This window comes from Phalaenopsis equestris, unplaced genomic scaffold, assembly GCF_001263595.1.
Source record: "Phalaenopsis equestris unplaced genomic scaffold, ASM126359v1 Scaffold000256, whole genome shotgun sequence".
Lineage (NCBI taxonomy): Eukaryota > Viridiplantae > Streptophyta > Magnoliopsida > Asparagales > Orchidaceae > Phalaenopsis > Phalaenopsis equestris.
This window is the reverse complement of record NW_018164698.1, coordinates 43,325-60,241: the sequence shown is the minus strand read 5'-3', so window position 1 is coordinate 60,241 and position 16,917 is coordinate 43,325. Positions and strand designations below refer to the sequence as shown.

At 37.6% G+C, this 16,917-nt stretch overlaps 1 protein-coding gene across 1 annotated transcript; it reads left to right on the top strand.

The window, feature by feature from the left end:
* Window positions 1-4,210: 4,210 nt before the first annotated feature.
* Window positions 4,211-15,853, top strand: LOC110024442 (cysteine proteinase inhibitor 12-like). Its single transcript, XM_020724410.1, has 4 exons — window positions 4,211-4,481; window positions 4,653-4,878; window positions 15,076-15,221; window positions 15,566-15,853. Exons 1-4 carry the CDS (start codon window positions 4,260-4,262, stop codon window positions 15,701-15,703), a joined length of 732 nt encoding a protein of 243 aa, XP_020580069.1. The 5' UTR covers window positions 4,211-4,259; the 3' UTR covers window positions 15,704-15,853.
* The last annotated feature ends 1,064 nt before the right edge of the window (window positions 15,854-16,917 follow it).

Genomic DNA, 16,917 nt, shown 5'->3' with positions numbered 1-16,917 from the left:
CCACGTTTTACTTTTTCTCTTGTTTGTCACTTTGTCGTATGTCCCTTTTTATTCGATTCCTCTCCTCTTCGAATCATTTATATGGTTCGGGAGGGAGATTTATTCGAATGGGGGAAGTATATGACGATCGACAAGCTGACGACTCCTTATAAAATAAAAAAGAGAAAAATGAACGGAAACAGCGGTTCGGCGAGACGGAGGAGGAACAGTCCGCGAGCGAAGACCGAAAATTTGCGACAGGCCTGCCAGCAGAGGATTTCGGAGCAGGAGTTCGGTCTTGCGAGCAGCTCGGCCAGAGGGAAGAGGCAGAGATCGCGCAGAGAATGGTTCAGGGAGTTCCCTATTCGGGAGTTCGCGAAGCAGGAGGACCTGAGCAGTTTGGCGAGACGCGAAGGCTCTGGAGAGGCAGTTATTCTCATGCGAGAGGCTGAGGATGAATTCCTATTTGTTCCGCTGGACGCAGAGGAGTGCCTGCGGGAAGGAGGCGCGAGCACAGAACAGGAAGTTTTCTCTAGTGAACAAGTGTGATCTCTGCTAGAAGGGATCAAAGCTCTTCGTTCGGTTGGCGAAAGCAATTGAGTTCACGGGGAGAAGGTAAGAAATTTGGTGATAATTTCTTGGACAACAAGGCGTTAAAAGTCAGGTTTAGGCTGAAAACTTTTGGTTGTTATACAATAATACAACATTTTGGTGATTTCAGCCTAGTTCTTGGAAGGGCAGCAGGTAGAATTCATTGGAAGAAATCCTAGCCACCACAATGAGTTCCGTAAAATTCGACATTGAGAAATTCAATGGGAAGAACGTAAAGATGAGAGCGCTACTGGTGCAGCAGGGTGTTGCAGAAGCCTTGCAAGGGTCGGCGACATTTCCGGCCGACATGACCGAGAAGAAGAAAATCGACATACTGGACAAGACCCACAGTTTGATAATCCTGAGCTTGGGCGAAAAGTTCTGAGGGAGGTGTCGAGGGAGACAACGGTTCAAGCACTTTGGGCCAAACTCGAGGTACTCTACCTGACAAAGTCTCTGGCTAATAGGCTCTTTCTGAAGCAATGCTTATACTCCTTCAAAATGCATGAAGACAAATTCGTCTGAGTAGTTCGATGAGTTCAACAAGATCATCGACGACCTCGAGAACATCGACGTCAAGATGGACGATGAGGACAAGACACTACTGTTGCTAAACTCTATTCTAAGAGCTACGAGCATTTCAAGGATGCAGTGCTCTATGGAAAGGTGCAGACTATTACTCTGGAGGAGGTTCAATCTCTGATTAGAGGCAAAGAACTTCAGAGGAAGCATGATAAGGACAAGGAAGTTAGCGGAGACAGTCTTATTGTCAGAGGAAGATCGGACATGAAAGATTCAAGAAATGGTCAGTACAGATCAAGCAAGGATGGTTGGAATCAGTCATCAAGGGGATCTTTCAAGTGTTATCATTGTCACAAGGACGTTGTCACAAGGACGGTACGGTAATTTCAAGAGGAACTGCCCAGACAAGAAGAATAAGTACCAAGAAGAGTCAGAAGAATCAGGAGAAGCAAGCGTAGCATCTGATGACTACGATTCTGCTGAGGCCCTAGTGATCACAAAATCTGGATCCAGTAAGGAGTGGATTCTCGACTCAGGGTGTTCTTTCCACATGTGTCCTCACAAAGTCCTTCCACATGTGTCCTCACAAAGACTGGTTCGAGACACTGCAATAGGAAAATGATGGGTCCGTTCTACTGAGATACAATAAAGCTCACATCACAGGTTTGTTGGAAGTGGATCAATCAGGATAAGGATGTTTGATGGAGTTGAACGAGTATTGAAAAATGTCAGGTACGTACCATAGCTCAAAAGAAATCTGATTTCTTTAGGTAAGTTCGAGTCAAGCGAATGCTCGTTCAAGGCAGAGAATGACTGCATCAGAGTAACCAAAGGCCCTCGTGTCGCCATATAAGGAGTCAGGAAAAAGGGGTTGTACTCTCTTATCGGAAGAACCGTGATTGCTAAGTCCATGTACTGTTTGGACTTAACAAACTCAAGCAAGGGCTGAGGGTCTCCAGGGGCTAGGTGGAGGGAATCTTTACTTAGAAGCTTCTTAATTGAGGGTCAAGGTGGAGAATTGTTATTTTGATGAACTAAGGTAAAAGGGCAATTTTGTAATGTGGCACCGCCACCTACCACATCTCACCTACCGCTCACCTACCTTCCATCTACAACTCTCTTGCTTCTATAAATAGAGAGGGTGTGAGGCTTAGGAGAGCAAGTGAAGAGTTCTTAAGCTACCACAAAGGAGGAGAGAATAACTAGAGAGCTAGAGAGGAAGAGAGTATCTTGAGGCCTTGTATCAAGATGTCGCTTGAGAGAGAGACCATAGAAAGACGATGAGGGCTCATCTCTATGTATAAGCTATGTATTCTCCATTTCTTTTGCCTTCGTGAACTATTTGATTGATTTCCTCCCGTGGACGTAGATCCAGTTGGATCGAACCACGTAAACGATCTGTGTTTGCTTGTGTTCCTTGCGTTTCATTTCTATGCTAGGAAATACATATCTCACAACAATAACTCATTTTCTTGTCTGTGATATATTTCACACTCGCTACATTTTTTAGGATGTTAAATCTCAATTTATCTATAGATTTATGCATAAGTCTTAATAGCAGGTAGGAAAGGAAAGAGATGAAAGGATTGAAGATAAAGTAAATCCACCAAGTTTCCAAGGGCTAGAAAATACAACATAAAGATGATCTTTCCAATTTTTGTCATTATTTTTGTACATTAAAACATGTATTTTACTTTTAAAATATTATATTAATATTATTGATATTGATGCTTGCTAGAAAATTCGCAGCGGTAGAGTAATGAATTGTCGTCTTAGCGTTGCACGAGGATTCAACAAACACTCAGATGAAAGTAAATTAACCTGTGATGACACCAGAAGTTTTTAAGTGGAAAATTCATAAAGAGAAAAAATCACGTGGCCCGACCCAGTTATAAAAATCCAATATAAGTTAATGATTACAGCGACCTCTTGTCCTACAAATGAGAAAGAGTTACTAGATTTTTCAAGGTACAACGTCGACTGACGGCGTCTAGTTAGCGGTGGTCGACGACAGTGGATGACGGTCGGTAGTGGTCGGCGGTGGTCGACGGAGGTCGGCGGTGGTTGACGGAGGTCAGCGACGATCAACATTAATTGACGGAAGTTAGCGGTGGTTGTTGATCGTCGGTGCTGGTCGGCGGTGATTGACAGTGGTCGACGCCAATCGATAACGGTCGGTGGTGGTCAATGGAGGCCAGCGGTGATCGGTGGTGGTCGACGACGGTCTGCAGGGGTCCACGGCGGTCTGTGATGACGGTGATGATGTTGGACTCAAGCTTCTTCTCAAAGCTTCAAGTTCTCTCTTAACCGTCCCCCATCTCATGTGAGAAGTGTGACTCTATTTATAGTGCTCTGGGTGTAATTAATGCAGTAATATGAACTATGTTGATCGGACGGTCCGGAGAGTTTTCTTTAATCAGACGACATTTGATGGACTTTTAAGTGTTTTAACGATGTCATAATTGAGCAATCTTGGGCTCGTTGGATTCGTCTTGTCGAGATGCTTGATTCAACTTTGAACTCGCTGAATTCGACATTCGTTTGACCACTCAAATGTGTCCAGAAATCTTCCAAGAATGATTTAATCACTTGATCTGGACTTGATTTGACTCAGATTAGACTAACTTTGATATCATTATGTCTGTCTCATCGATTCAATTAGTTTGACTATAAGGTTGCTGAAATCAAAGCTCTAGATGATTTTTTATCAAGATTTGAATATTTCTTGTTCAAAATATTACCTCGAGATTCGTGCCGGATGATAAAAATTTATTATCGCGTATCAATATCATTTTAAGAATTTGAGGATTGTGTTTGTAAATATAAATATTTAGATGTTAGAAATATAAAGACATAAGAAATATAGCATTCATGTAAGGTCTCCTATTTTAATTTGTAATATTTTTAACCCTCGCTAATCATTTCCTTAAAATTATAAATAGTAATAATAAAAAGTATAGGGCATTAAATATTCATGCTTACCCTCTACGCTAAGCTTCTTTTAAGCAGTTAAAATCCCCAAACTAGCCGTTAGATTCCTCCCATGTGTCGGACACGTGGCAACACTAAATGCATCCTTCTCACCCACAGGCGGTTAGTCAGAGCTCAGAGAGATAAACGAACCCAGGGGCGGGATGGTCATCGAGACAGAATAAAGGGGGAAGGCAATGGCTTCATTCGACAATCGCTCTGTTCTTCTTCTTCTTCTTCTTCTGTGTTTTCTTTCTTCTTTCGCTCTCGCATTAGGGTTCCACCAAGGCGCAGCGGACGAGGATCAAGTGATCGCCATGGCTACTCTGGGAGGAGTTCGTGAATCGAAGAACAACGCGAACAGTGTTGAAATCGACGAGATCGGCCGCTTCGCTGTCGACGAACACAACAAAAAGGAGGTCGATCTGTTAGAATCAGTTTTAACCATTCCGGTTTGCTTTTTTTACAATTCGCCGCCTCGCGATTTTCTCTGATCCGGATCTTTCGTAGGGTTTCGTGGAGATCTGTTGTTTAGGGTTTTGCAATTTCTAGGGTTTTTTTTTACTATTGGGGGTTATTTGTTGTTGCAGAATGCTACGCTGGAGTTTGCTCGTGTGGTGAAGGCGAAGGAGCAGGTGGTTTCGGGAACTCTTCATCATCTCACTTTGGAGGCGATTGACGCAGGGAGTAAAAAGCTGTATGAGGCGAAGGTGTGGGCGAAGGCATGGCTTAATCATAAGGAGTTGCAGGAATTCAAGCATGTTGGGGATGGAGAATCCTCTGGCTTCACCTCTGCGGATCTTGGTGCCAAACGAGGTAATGAAGAAGGCCCTTTTTTTTCCTGTAGATTTTGATGGAGAAATTTTAATTAAATAAATGAAAATTTTTTTTTCATAGATAATTTTATTTACCTATCATTTACCTTATGATCATCATAAATTGTTTATTTTATTATGAGAAGAAGATATAGTCGAGATTGTAAAGATTGTAAGGTCATTTCAAGTGAGAATTTAAGTACCCAACATCGATTATTAGTTCTAGACTTTAAGTTGAAAAATTATAAAATAAAGAATACTAGGACTCATCATATTTGAATTAGATGGAGGAACTTAAAAGACTCAAATAAAATTATTTTTATGAGTAAAAATCAAGATTTCAAAATTTGAGAAGTTTATTAAGAAGCAAATGTTATGTGAGATAAAATAAAAACACTATTAAATAAGTAGCAAAAGATGTACTTGGAGAATCAAAAGAAAAAGTTTTTATAAATAAAAATAGTTGGTGGAATAATAATGTGTAAGAACATATAAAGTATAAGAAGTATGTTATAAAAATTGGTTTTAATTTAAAATTTTTAAAAAATGAAAAAAATATCAAACGACTCACATGAAGCCTAAAATAACAACCCGTGACACTAAAATTTGTGCGACGTGTTGTAAGATCTGAATATTGTGAAAATTGTGTAAGGTGTAGTGTCAAATAAACAAAGGTTCTCACATTACGTGCGGATGCGAGTAAAGATTTAATTCAAGTAAAGTGTATTAAAGATAAAATTCAATATGAAATATGAAAATCAAAAAGTGCTTTTCTTAGAAAAATATATTCAACATAGGTGGATAAGTTATTTTGTTAAACATTTTAATGAAGTTTCTGAAAATGTGATCGATCATAGTGATCTTGATATCGTTAATAACAATAAAACATTTCAATATCGTTAATAACATCTTGATATCGTTAATAACAATAAAACATTTCATTTTTACCGTCGCATTAGTAAAAAAGAAGTTGATGAGACTTTAAAGAAAATAAATGGTAGAAAGTCTATAGGACCTAATAATGTCCCAATTGAAGTGTGGAAATATTTTAGAGCTTTGGGAGTTTCTTGGCTTACTAAACTCTTTAATATTATTTTAAAGACTAAAAAGATGCTTGAGAAGTGGATGAAGAATATTTTGGTCCCCATTTTTAAGAATAAAGGGGATGCATAAGAGTGTGCAAATTATAAAGAAATTAAGTTGACGTGTCATACTTTAAAATTATGGGAGAGGGTAATTGAACATAGGTTAAAACATATTGCAAAGATTTCTCATAATCAATTTGGATTTATGCTGGGCATGTCTGCTATGGAAGCATACATTTTGAAGTGTGAAGATACATAGGAGATTTTGGAGTTTCTTGGCTTACTAAACTTTTTAATATTATTTTAAAGACTAAAAAGATGTCTGAGAAGTGGATGAAGAGTATTTTGGTCTCCATTTTTAAGAATAAAGAGGATGCACAAGAGTGCAATTTATAAAGAAATTAAGTTGATGTGTCATACTTTAAAATTATGGGAGAAGGTAATTGAACGTAGGTTAAGACATATTACAAAGGTTTCTCATAATCAATTTGGATTTATGCCGGGCATGTCTACCATGGAAGCTATACATTATTTATTGAGAGGTTTGATGGAGAAATTCAAAGATGATAAGGAGGATTTACATTTGATTTTTATTGATTTAGAAAAAGCTTACGATAAGGTTCCAAGAGATATCCTTTAGAGAGTTCTTGAGAAGAAAGGTGTTGATATGAATTTTATTCAAGTCATTAAAGATATGTGTACTAGAGCTGTTACATGTGTTCGAACTGAAGGAGGATTGACCAAATATTTTCCTATTTCTGTTGGATTACACTAAGGATTTGCTTTCAACCCTTATCCTTTTGCTTTAGTTAGCTTTAGTTATGGATGGTCTTACTGGACATTTACAGGGGGATGTACCTTGGTGTATGTTTTTTGCTGATGATATCCTTCTTGTGGATAAGTCGAGAGAAAAAACCCATGAAAAACTTCAATTATGGAGGTCTGCATTGGAGTCAAAAGGCCTTCATTTTAGTAGAACTAAATCTGAATACATGGAATGTAATTTTAGTAGTAGTAACTCTAATGACAGAAACATAACTTTGGGTGATCAAATTATTAAAAGATGTAAGCGATTTAGATATATCGGGTCTGTTGTTCAAAACAATGATGATATAGATGTGAATGTTAATAGCAGAATTCAAGTTGTTGGTTGAAGTGGAGGAATGTGACCCGACCCACAATTATGTAGTTTTTATATATGTTTTCTGGTAAAAGAACTTGACCCAATTTAATTAAGCGGCTAGTTTGCAAAATGAATGTAAAGTTTGATTTATAATTTACACACTAGGGGTATTACACAAATATACATATCGTTTCAAGAAATGTAGAGTTTTCTTTAAAGGCCTCAGTATCGATCCCACAGAGATGCGATGTAAGAAAACCTTTAGGTGAAATCCTTGTCTACTACTATCAGGTCTTAGTTTGGAAGGTCGATTAAGATGATGTTTTATCTAGCAACTACTCCTAAATGCAAATATTAAATCTAAGGATAGTAACTATTCCTAAATGCAAATATTAATTCTAAAAATAATTTATCTGGATAAATTGATTTGAAGAATTTTGAGATAATAAAGATTACCCTTCTCCAGTGCGATGATATAGAAAATGTGAAGGAATGAAATGTATAAAATTTAATGTAGTTTTGACAAATAGGAGCATACATATTTTTTACCCCTTCCAAGCATAAAGAGCATTGACTAAACTAAAGGTGTCGGCATGTATAGTAGTGCTGGGTAGGTTCTAGCCTCTCACCTCTAGATAGACTCATTGTGCACTCTCTATAGGTCCTATCAGTGACCTTTAGTTCTAACTCTAAACCAAATTGATAAAAGACTAACCTTTCACCCTAGAAACCAATTCTACGCTCATCAAATCTTATCTCTCTATCTATTTGCACTCCCCATTGGACGATCGTCATAGCTTTTTTCAAAATGAAATGTGACTTCACTAAGTTGAGAATTACACCGCCCTTCCGGAGTCTTAATGCAATTACAACGAATTTTAACAGTACAATAAGCCAAAATTGCAATGAAAATGAAGTTCAAGCGAATACCATCACATTAATAATAAAAACAATTCTAACATGCATTCCAAAACATTTATCCAAATCATAGTAAAGCAAAAGTAAATGAAAATAATAACATAAGCAGTAAAAGAATTGATAAAATTATGTAATAAATTATGTGTCATCTTTTGAGTGTATAGGTACGCCTAATATTCTATTAGTTTTGAGCAACTATTTGTCACATAAAAACTCCTAATTGAAACAGATTTTGAACTTATATTTCCTTAAAAGTTAGAATGCCGCCCAAACTATTTCATCATAGTTAACCGGATAATGTGAGTGCACTCGTTATAAGATTATTGCTCTCCCGAGTCTTAGTTTCACTTATAACTTATTTTAACACAACTTATTGTCATTTAAGTTATGTTAATGAAACAAATGAGATATTATTCATCACATGGAAATAAAAATAATTCTATCATAAAACAAAATTTTCTAGACATGTAACTACTTCATATTAAAAGAAAAAAATAAAGAAGACTACTCACGCAACATGGATAAAAAAAATAGAAAACTTCATTAAATTAAAACAAATCCGCTAGAAAATGTTTACAACAATTACAAGATAATAAAAAACACAATACTTAGTTTTTTCTCTCTGAATTAAAGATAAAAAATATCTCCAACAAAGTCTCCTGCTGATCCATGAGTCGCTCATACTTCCTTACTCATATCTCTCAAAATCCCTCACTAATCTCTACAGAAAATGTAAAAATCAATATCTCCATAAACTCACACCAAACTTTCTCTAAAATCCTTCTAAAACTCCTCCTAGTTATCCCTCTTGAGAGGCATTAAGCCCCTCTTTAGACAAAAAACATATTTTTCTCAAGAGACACACCTCTTCACTCTAAGAGACATCTTTTCATTTTTAGATGTCTAGATTCATTGCATGACTCATTTGGGCATGCATAGCCAACTAGAACCTTCCAGAACAACTCAAAACCACCAAAAGTCCATAACAGTCTCTAGACGGTTTCTGACGCCTAGGCGCCACCCTGCAGGCAGCTCTACCGTTTAACATCGTTTCACTCCGTTTCAGCTCCGTTTTAGTCTCGTTTCACTCCAAAATGTTATACCTACAAGATAAGCATAAAAATAACATTGATTTAAAGTGTAATTTCATTCAAAAACATGTGATAAATGTAAGAGAGATTAAGCATAGAACGACATATCGAGATGTGTAAGGTCAAAATTTTCTTCCTTCCTCGTTTTGACTTCAAATTGCACCGTTTTTGTTCCATTTTCTCCAAAAATCTATTTCTTGTATCTGGAACAAAAAACATGTAAAATATTTTTCTTTAAAGTGCAATATCATAAAAAATGTGCATAAAATGAACATTAGATGTATATTAAAAACAGATAATTTTCAGGTGGATCAGAATGCTTCGGGCCTTTTGTGTGATAGAAAAGTACTGCTTAGACTGAAAGGAAAATTTTAGAAGATGGTGGTGAGACATGCAATGCTCTGTGACATTGAGTTTTGGCCTTTAAAAGCGATGCATAATACTAAGTTAAGTGTTGTCGAGATGAGAATGATTAGGTGGATGAGTGGCTTTACACTTAGAGACAAAATGAGAAATGAATATATTTGTGATAGGGTTGGTGTAGCTCCAGCAACGGACAAAATTAGAGAGAGTCGTCTTAGATGATTTGATCGCATTAAGGGCCTGTTTGGGGCAGCTTATAAGTGCGGCCGGCGTTTTGAAAACGCGGCATTGCCGTTTTTTTTGCATTTATTAACAGATTATCCTAAACTGTATTTTATAATTTGTGAAAGACGCGGACCGCGGGTCGACCCCCGTGGTTCGCGTTTTCGAGCTAATAATTACTCTCGTGACCCTGGTTGGCATCCCGTGATCCTGCTGCTCTCATACACTTCCTTGCTCTCCGAAACTCGGTGGAGGTTTGATACTTCGATCATGGAGGTCGGAAGGATCACCGGCGGAGGAAGTGGAGGAGACGCGAGACGGTGGGACGAAGAAGGCTATCGTCGTAGCATTCTTGTCGAGAGGGAGCTTAGCTCTTGCATTATCTTCAGGGCTGCTTTTGCTCCTTCCGAAAACCCTAATCCTGAAATTGTGCTGGTGGCATCTAGCGACGGATTTCTATCCGCCTATTCAATCGCATATCGCGACCTGCACCTCCTCCTGTCCACGGGTAAGAGTTATTTCTGTATTCGTGATTTTTCATTTCCCTATACAGCTTGGAGAGGAAGAACGTGGTGCTTCAAATTGCTTATGGGCTATGTTGTTTCACATATGCATCCTTATAGTTGCAAACCTGTGGCTTTATTCCCCCCCTCAATTCCTTTGTATCTTTTTTTTGTCTTTCTCTCCCTCTCCCCCTATCTCCCTGCGTTGTGGTGTTGCATGTACATGGGAAGAATGCAATGCAAGGTTGATTTTGAATCATTTGAGGAGAAAATGAACAAGTGTATGCTACTTTGTTGTGATTTATATTAGATTCTTTTATGATTTTGTGAGGTGAGAGTTGCCTTTGCAAATGATTTAACAGAAAAACATAAGAATTTGACGATTATTTGGGTAGGATTGAGAATATATGTTTCACAAAACACACGAACAAAACAGCTCAATAGTTTATCCAGAACAGGGGCAGATTGGTCATTTCTCCAGAATCAGCTGTTTTCAAAACGCACTAACCAAACATCCATACAGATTATCCGGATCAACTGCCCATCAACAGATTATCCGGATAAGCTGCTTATCAGCAGAAGCTGGATAAGCTGCAGCTGCCCCAAACAGACCCTAAATGCCGGCCATCCAATGATCCGATTAGGAGAATAGATGTTTTAGATACAAATTAAGTAATGATCTTAATTTATTGTATAGCAGAGGTAGACCTAGGAAGAGTTGGGCTTATTGTATAAAAAATGATCTTAATTTATTAAAACTAAATGAAAATATGACACTAAAAATAGGACGTAATGGAGAAAAAAGATTCATGTAGCCGACCCCATGTAGTGGGATTAAGGCTTTGTTATTGTTGTTGTTGTTGTTGATCATCTGAAATTGTAAAGTAAGATGAATATGTGTTCTGTTAAATCATTAGAAGTAAACAAAACTTAAAATTTCATTTGACCATCTTCTGTTTGATGGAGTCAGCATATTAACATAGGGATTATTTGGATGGTTTTTATTTTGAAATTGATAACGGTAATGGTTTTCAGTAGGAAATACTCCTCTAGATGAATATGTGTTCTGTTAAATCATTCGAAATAAACAAAACTTAAAATTTCAGTTGACCATCTTCTGTTTGATGGAGTCAGCTTATTAACTTAGGGGTTATTTAGATGGTTTTTTCTTTTGGAAATTGATAAAGGTAATGGTTTTCAGTAGGAAATGCTCCTCTAGATTTATAATTAAATGCCCCCCACCTGACAATTTCTTTTCTCCACAAATTTGTTGCATAGCATATGCGGTGTCTTGTTACATCAACATCAATGCCACTGTGTTTTTTTTTTCTCTCTATTTCGATCCTTCCCTAATTACTTTTGTTTTTCATGATAAACCCCTCCTGCCGTACTTTTAGAGAACCAGAATTCTCTCTGGAATAGATTGCCCCTCATTTGAGTCCTAATATTCTTGTGTTCATGATAGATAAAATTCAAATAGTTTACTAAATTTGTTATGGGAAATCAAATGATGTATCTTCCTTTTTCTAGGTATCTTGAAACAAAAATGTCATTAATAGATAATAGTTAAAAAATAACATCTGTTTTACAATCAATTTTTACTGGGACATTGTACATATATAGATAGACACATCTTCATGTTTCTAAATTTGTTCATATATATATATGCATATATATTTGTTAACTTTAGATATATTGTTGCATGCGTTTATGCTACCTTTGTGTGGGGAAGATAGATATTTTGGTCTGCCATATATATTCCTATCATACACACTGTCGTGACGATTGGGATAAGGCTATTGTTGAGAGAATGATTATATAGTTAGATTGTAACAATTATAAGGAGAATAAGCTGAGTTTGGGAATGGGTTGCCCCCACAACCGAAAGGACTCTGATTTGCATCTCCACTCTTAAAATCTAAATTAATAAGGTCTGAATTTGAAATCCAACCAGTAGCTTGAGTGGGAGATTTTCAGCAACATGATTCATTTGGGTTTCTTGCACATGAAGAAGATCCAGTACCAGAGGTAACCCAAAAAATCACAACAAAATGATAATTTTATTGCGGAAATTCAAAAGGGTTACAAACAAAACACTTAAAAATAGGAAAGCAATGACAAAAATACAAAAGGACTTTCCAGGGCAAGGATCGACGGGTGCGGGCTTCATGTTAAGGTAATGATAACGGAGAACGGTGGTGGGTTCCTGTCGTAATTTATGCATTCAAGGGTCATCGAAGGTCAGTAGTACCCTAGTCTCTTAATCTTGATTTTCATTTTGGTGTCCGATTAATAGGATTTAGAAAGGTCGTCATCGACCTTAGTCAAGATCTTTTGAATCTCATCCTTTCCAACACAACACAACCACATTTGGTCAAATATGTGTTGGTAAAGGGTACCATTCAAAATGGTAAATGAAAACGCTCTCTTCTGAATTTGAGTGACAAGAGAGAAGGTTGCTAGAGTGTGCAACAACAAACCGGGGAAGTGGTGTGGCGGCTAGACAACAAGCAGGGGTTGGCAAGGTGCGGTAACCGAGAACGAGGCAGTGGGAGGGCGTAACAACAAACAAAGGGTGTTGGGTAGCAAGTTGTAGGCGGTGGAGGGTGCGGCGCCAAGCCAAAATTGGATTGGGACAACTGGACAACAAGGGATTGCAAGTGGGTGGTGCGTCAACAAGAAAAGACGATTGAAAGATAGAAATTTGCAAGAAGCAATAGAGGGAAAATTGTTCCGGGCGGCTGTAGTAAGGATAGAGTGGCTTGGAGCAGCATGACATGATGTGGAAGGTGGGGATAGGGGAAGATAATCACCACCCAGGGAGATAGATGCAACCACTCAATCCCTCAGATAATCACCACCCAGGGAGATAGATGCAACCACTCAATCCCTCAGATATAGCCTTCGAAGGGAGAAGAATGGATGCTGGAGGATGTCCTAAACAAAATACACAAAAAAAATTGATAACCTAAACAAAAGGAACATATAAATAAGTCCTAGATAACTAGGATTGGATCTCCCATGGAAAGGAGGTGCCAAGTCCACATGGAGGAGTCAGTTGACCCTCCCTGGTTTGGATCAGTTCAGTCCAGACGAGTGCAATTGCCGGAGTACCACCCAATCCCCCTCGGATACAGACGTGGAAGGGAGAAGAACGGACGTTGAAGGATGTCCTAAACAAAACACACAAAAAAAAAATTGAAACCCTAAAACAAAGAAATCACATAAATAAGCCCTCAATAACTAGGATTGGATCCCCCTATGGAAAGGAGGTGCCAAATCCATATGGAAGAGCCATGCCCTTCCTGGTTTGGATTGGTTCAGTCTAGAGGAGCGCAATTGCAAGAGCTAGAGCGATTCTTACGCCACGTGAAGCCGAGACTATCCTTCACACCCGAACGAGCGCACAATAGCAGGAGCGGAAACGATGCCTTTTTACGTCGCGAAAAGCCACAAATTGCTGGAAGAAATGACAAGACAACTGTTCCGGGCAGCGATGTGGGAGGATGCAGAAGTGGGATGGGGGGGAAGATAATCACCAACTTGAGGGAGATATGGTCGGAGAATCACCCAATCCCTCGGTACAACCCTCGAGGGGAGAAGAACGGACGTTGACGACTGCCCTAAACAAAACCCACGAAAAAGATGAAAACCTAAAACAAAAGAATCACATAAATAAGCCCTAGATAACTGTAATTGGATCCCCTATGGAAATGAGGCATCAAACTCACGTGGAAAAGCCGGTTGGCCCTCTCGGATCTGGAAAGGACGTGGGAGAATGCAGAAGGGGGATATGGGAAGATAATCATTACCTCGGGAGAGAAATATAGATAGAGCATCTTCCAATCCCATAGATACAACCCTTTAAGGGAGAAAAAATTGATGTTGACGACTGTTCTAAACAAAACTAAAAACCTAAAACAAAGGAATTACATAAATATGCTCTAGATAACTAGGATTGGATCCCACTATGGAGAGGAGGAGGCAAACACACGTGGAAGAGCCGGTCGGCCCTCTTGGGTCTAGATTGGTTCGTTCCAGACGAGCATAATCGTTTGAGCGAGAGCGGCTCCCTGTTACGCCGTGGCTATCCTTTGCACCCACATCTAGAACATATTTTAAAAAATAATTATTTCATTTTTACTCGTTTTGCATGTTGGAATGAAATTCTCACATTGAGAATTCAACAGTGATTCCTAAATACATCTGTGAATTCAATATTTTTAGAAACATATTTTCAAATGTTCAAGAAACCGAAAAGCAGAGCTGCTTGTTTAACCCATGTATATTGCTTTTTGTGTTCGAACGGAAACCTTTCCTTACAAAACTACCACATGAAAGTCATCAAAATTGAAATCCGTAGTTGGCTTAATTGGGGATTTCGCAAAAAACAGTTCATTTGTGGCAGATTTCTCATAATTTTTTTTCCACAGTTCTAATTGGAGAAATGTGAAAAAATAGTTTCCGACTCTTTACAGGGTGTCATTGTAGCCCCGGAGTCTATAAAAGTTTCAATTTATTAAATAGTCTTGACTAAGGACTATTTTTACCCGCAAGTAAAATATTATGGATTAATTTAGCACTTTTATAGACTCTTGGACAAACATGAATCATTTTAATTGTTTACCCGCTCTACTTGGCTACAACTATCTTGCTGCATTTCGAAAATTTGTGCTGAGAACCAATCTTTTTACATCCAAAATTACTGGAGATCAAAACTATAATACAAGAAATCATAAAACAAATCTATAATACAAGAAATCATTTTTCCCCAAATAGTTCTACTACTAGTATAACAGACAGCTGCAGCTGTTCCAAATAAAGCCTTATGCTGCTAATCTGACCTCCTATATATATAGTTCCTTAGACTAAATAAGCCTAATGATCTGCTAGATGGCCATGAACCTGGATGGAGATCTGTCCCAAACCACGATCCGGTCGTCCGGGATGCAGCAAACCATGCTGTGAAGACCATCAATGAACGGTCCAATTCTCTTGCTGCTTATGAGCTGCTTGAGATTCAACATGCAAAAGCCGAGGTTGAATTAGTTTGTTCGAGTTTTACTGGTTTTCGTGCATGCCACTCAATTCCTATGTACTTACATATTTAACTCCTAAACTTCAATTTTTTACATATACGCCTTATCACCTTACATATGCATGAAAATGTGTATTTTTGCATTTTAAAAATTAAAATGTTGTTAAATTTCATGTGATTTGTAAGATATGGTTGTTAGATATGTAAATACATAGGAATTGAGTGATAAATTTCCCTGTTATATTTTGTTTGCTCTTTAAATCCTTATAGCTGAACGCTGATTTTGTCATTTATTGTTATGTTTTTTTTTATTGTTTTGTTTTTTTTTTTTTTTTTGGCTTATAGGTGATTGAAGACTTTGCCAAGTTTGATTTGCTGCTGAAACTGGGGAGGGGAGGGGGGAGGGAGGACAAATTCAAGGTGGAAGTTCACAAAAATGTTGAAGGGACTTTTAGTCTGAATAATATGCATCAGGAACATTAGTTCCTGTGTGTCTTGTTGTTATTAGCAGACCATTTACTAATGACTAATTTGTTAAATAAATAAGGAACTTAATGGTGTTTTGATGGTTCTTGTTTGGAGTATAAAACACTTGTTTCATGCATGGTGTAAAATAATGTGTTTGGAAGGATGGATTTGGTGCAATGATTTTGCTTTTTTTTATATATATTATTTTCCTGATAGAGCATGAATTTGAATTACAAAAATAGCCTCTCATGTGTGGGTGTGTGGGTGTAATTTGCATGTCACTCTCAGTACTTTTTACTCTGTTTCAAATTAGTTGGCTGCTTCTATGTCTGCTTACAGAAGCTAAATATGTGGTGTGTGGAGTAAAAAATTATGAGATTTTATATTTATTTGCAACATTTATCACAAATTTTAATGTCTCATCTTATGTCATAATTTAAGGAGCATTTATATACATATTACATAATTCTTATATTTACGCGTCTAACATCAAAATTTTGTTATTTCCATTATCACTCGAATCAAATCTTTAACTTCACATCAAAATATTGTTCTTATTTACTTGCAAAAAAGAGAGATTTACGGCATATGGGTGTTATAAATATAATTACCAAATATTTGGTGTTAAATATGTAAATACAGAATAGTGTGGCAGGTATGTAAATCTCCCTTTTTCTATTAATATAAGCAATTTATATTTGTAAGACCTTTTTAACTTTTGTTCTAACAAAAAGGGGGTTAAAAACTTATGACAATCTCAGCTAGTCAAAAATTATATTTGGTATCGAGTCAATTATGAAATAATAAATCCTACATTTTGAATGGATCATTTGCTTTGTTGAATTTCATTTGATTTGTAGATGTTAAATGAGTTTGACTTGCTTTGAACACTTTCATGAGTTCATGATACTGAAACTAATCAAACTCATGATTACGGAAGCAAATTTTATTAATAAACACCAATCTCTTATTAGGGTCGGATAAAGAAATCCATGGGCAGTGGTGGTGTCAGCAAGATGGTTGGGAGTAGTGGTGGTATAGGGCTTGTAATGCCTGGAATGGTGTGGTATGTTGGTTGATGGTCAGGATCAGGCAGGACTGGCAGCCATTACAGGGGGGAAGAGTAGTTGCGGCTTTCAGGGAAGGTGGAAGGGGAAAAATAAGTTGTAAATGCAGGCCGATGGCTAAGGGAGGTGAGGAATAGGGTAGGGAGGAAATCGTAGAGGAAT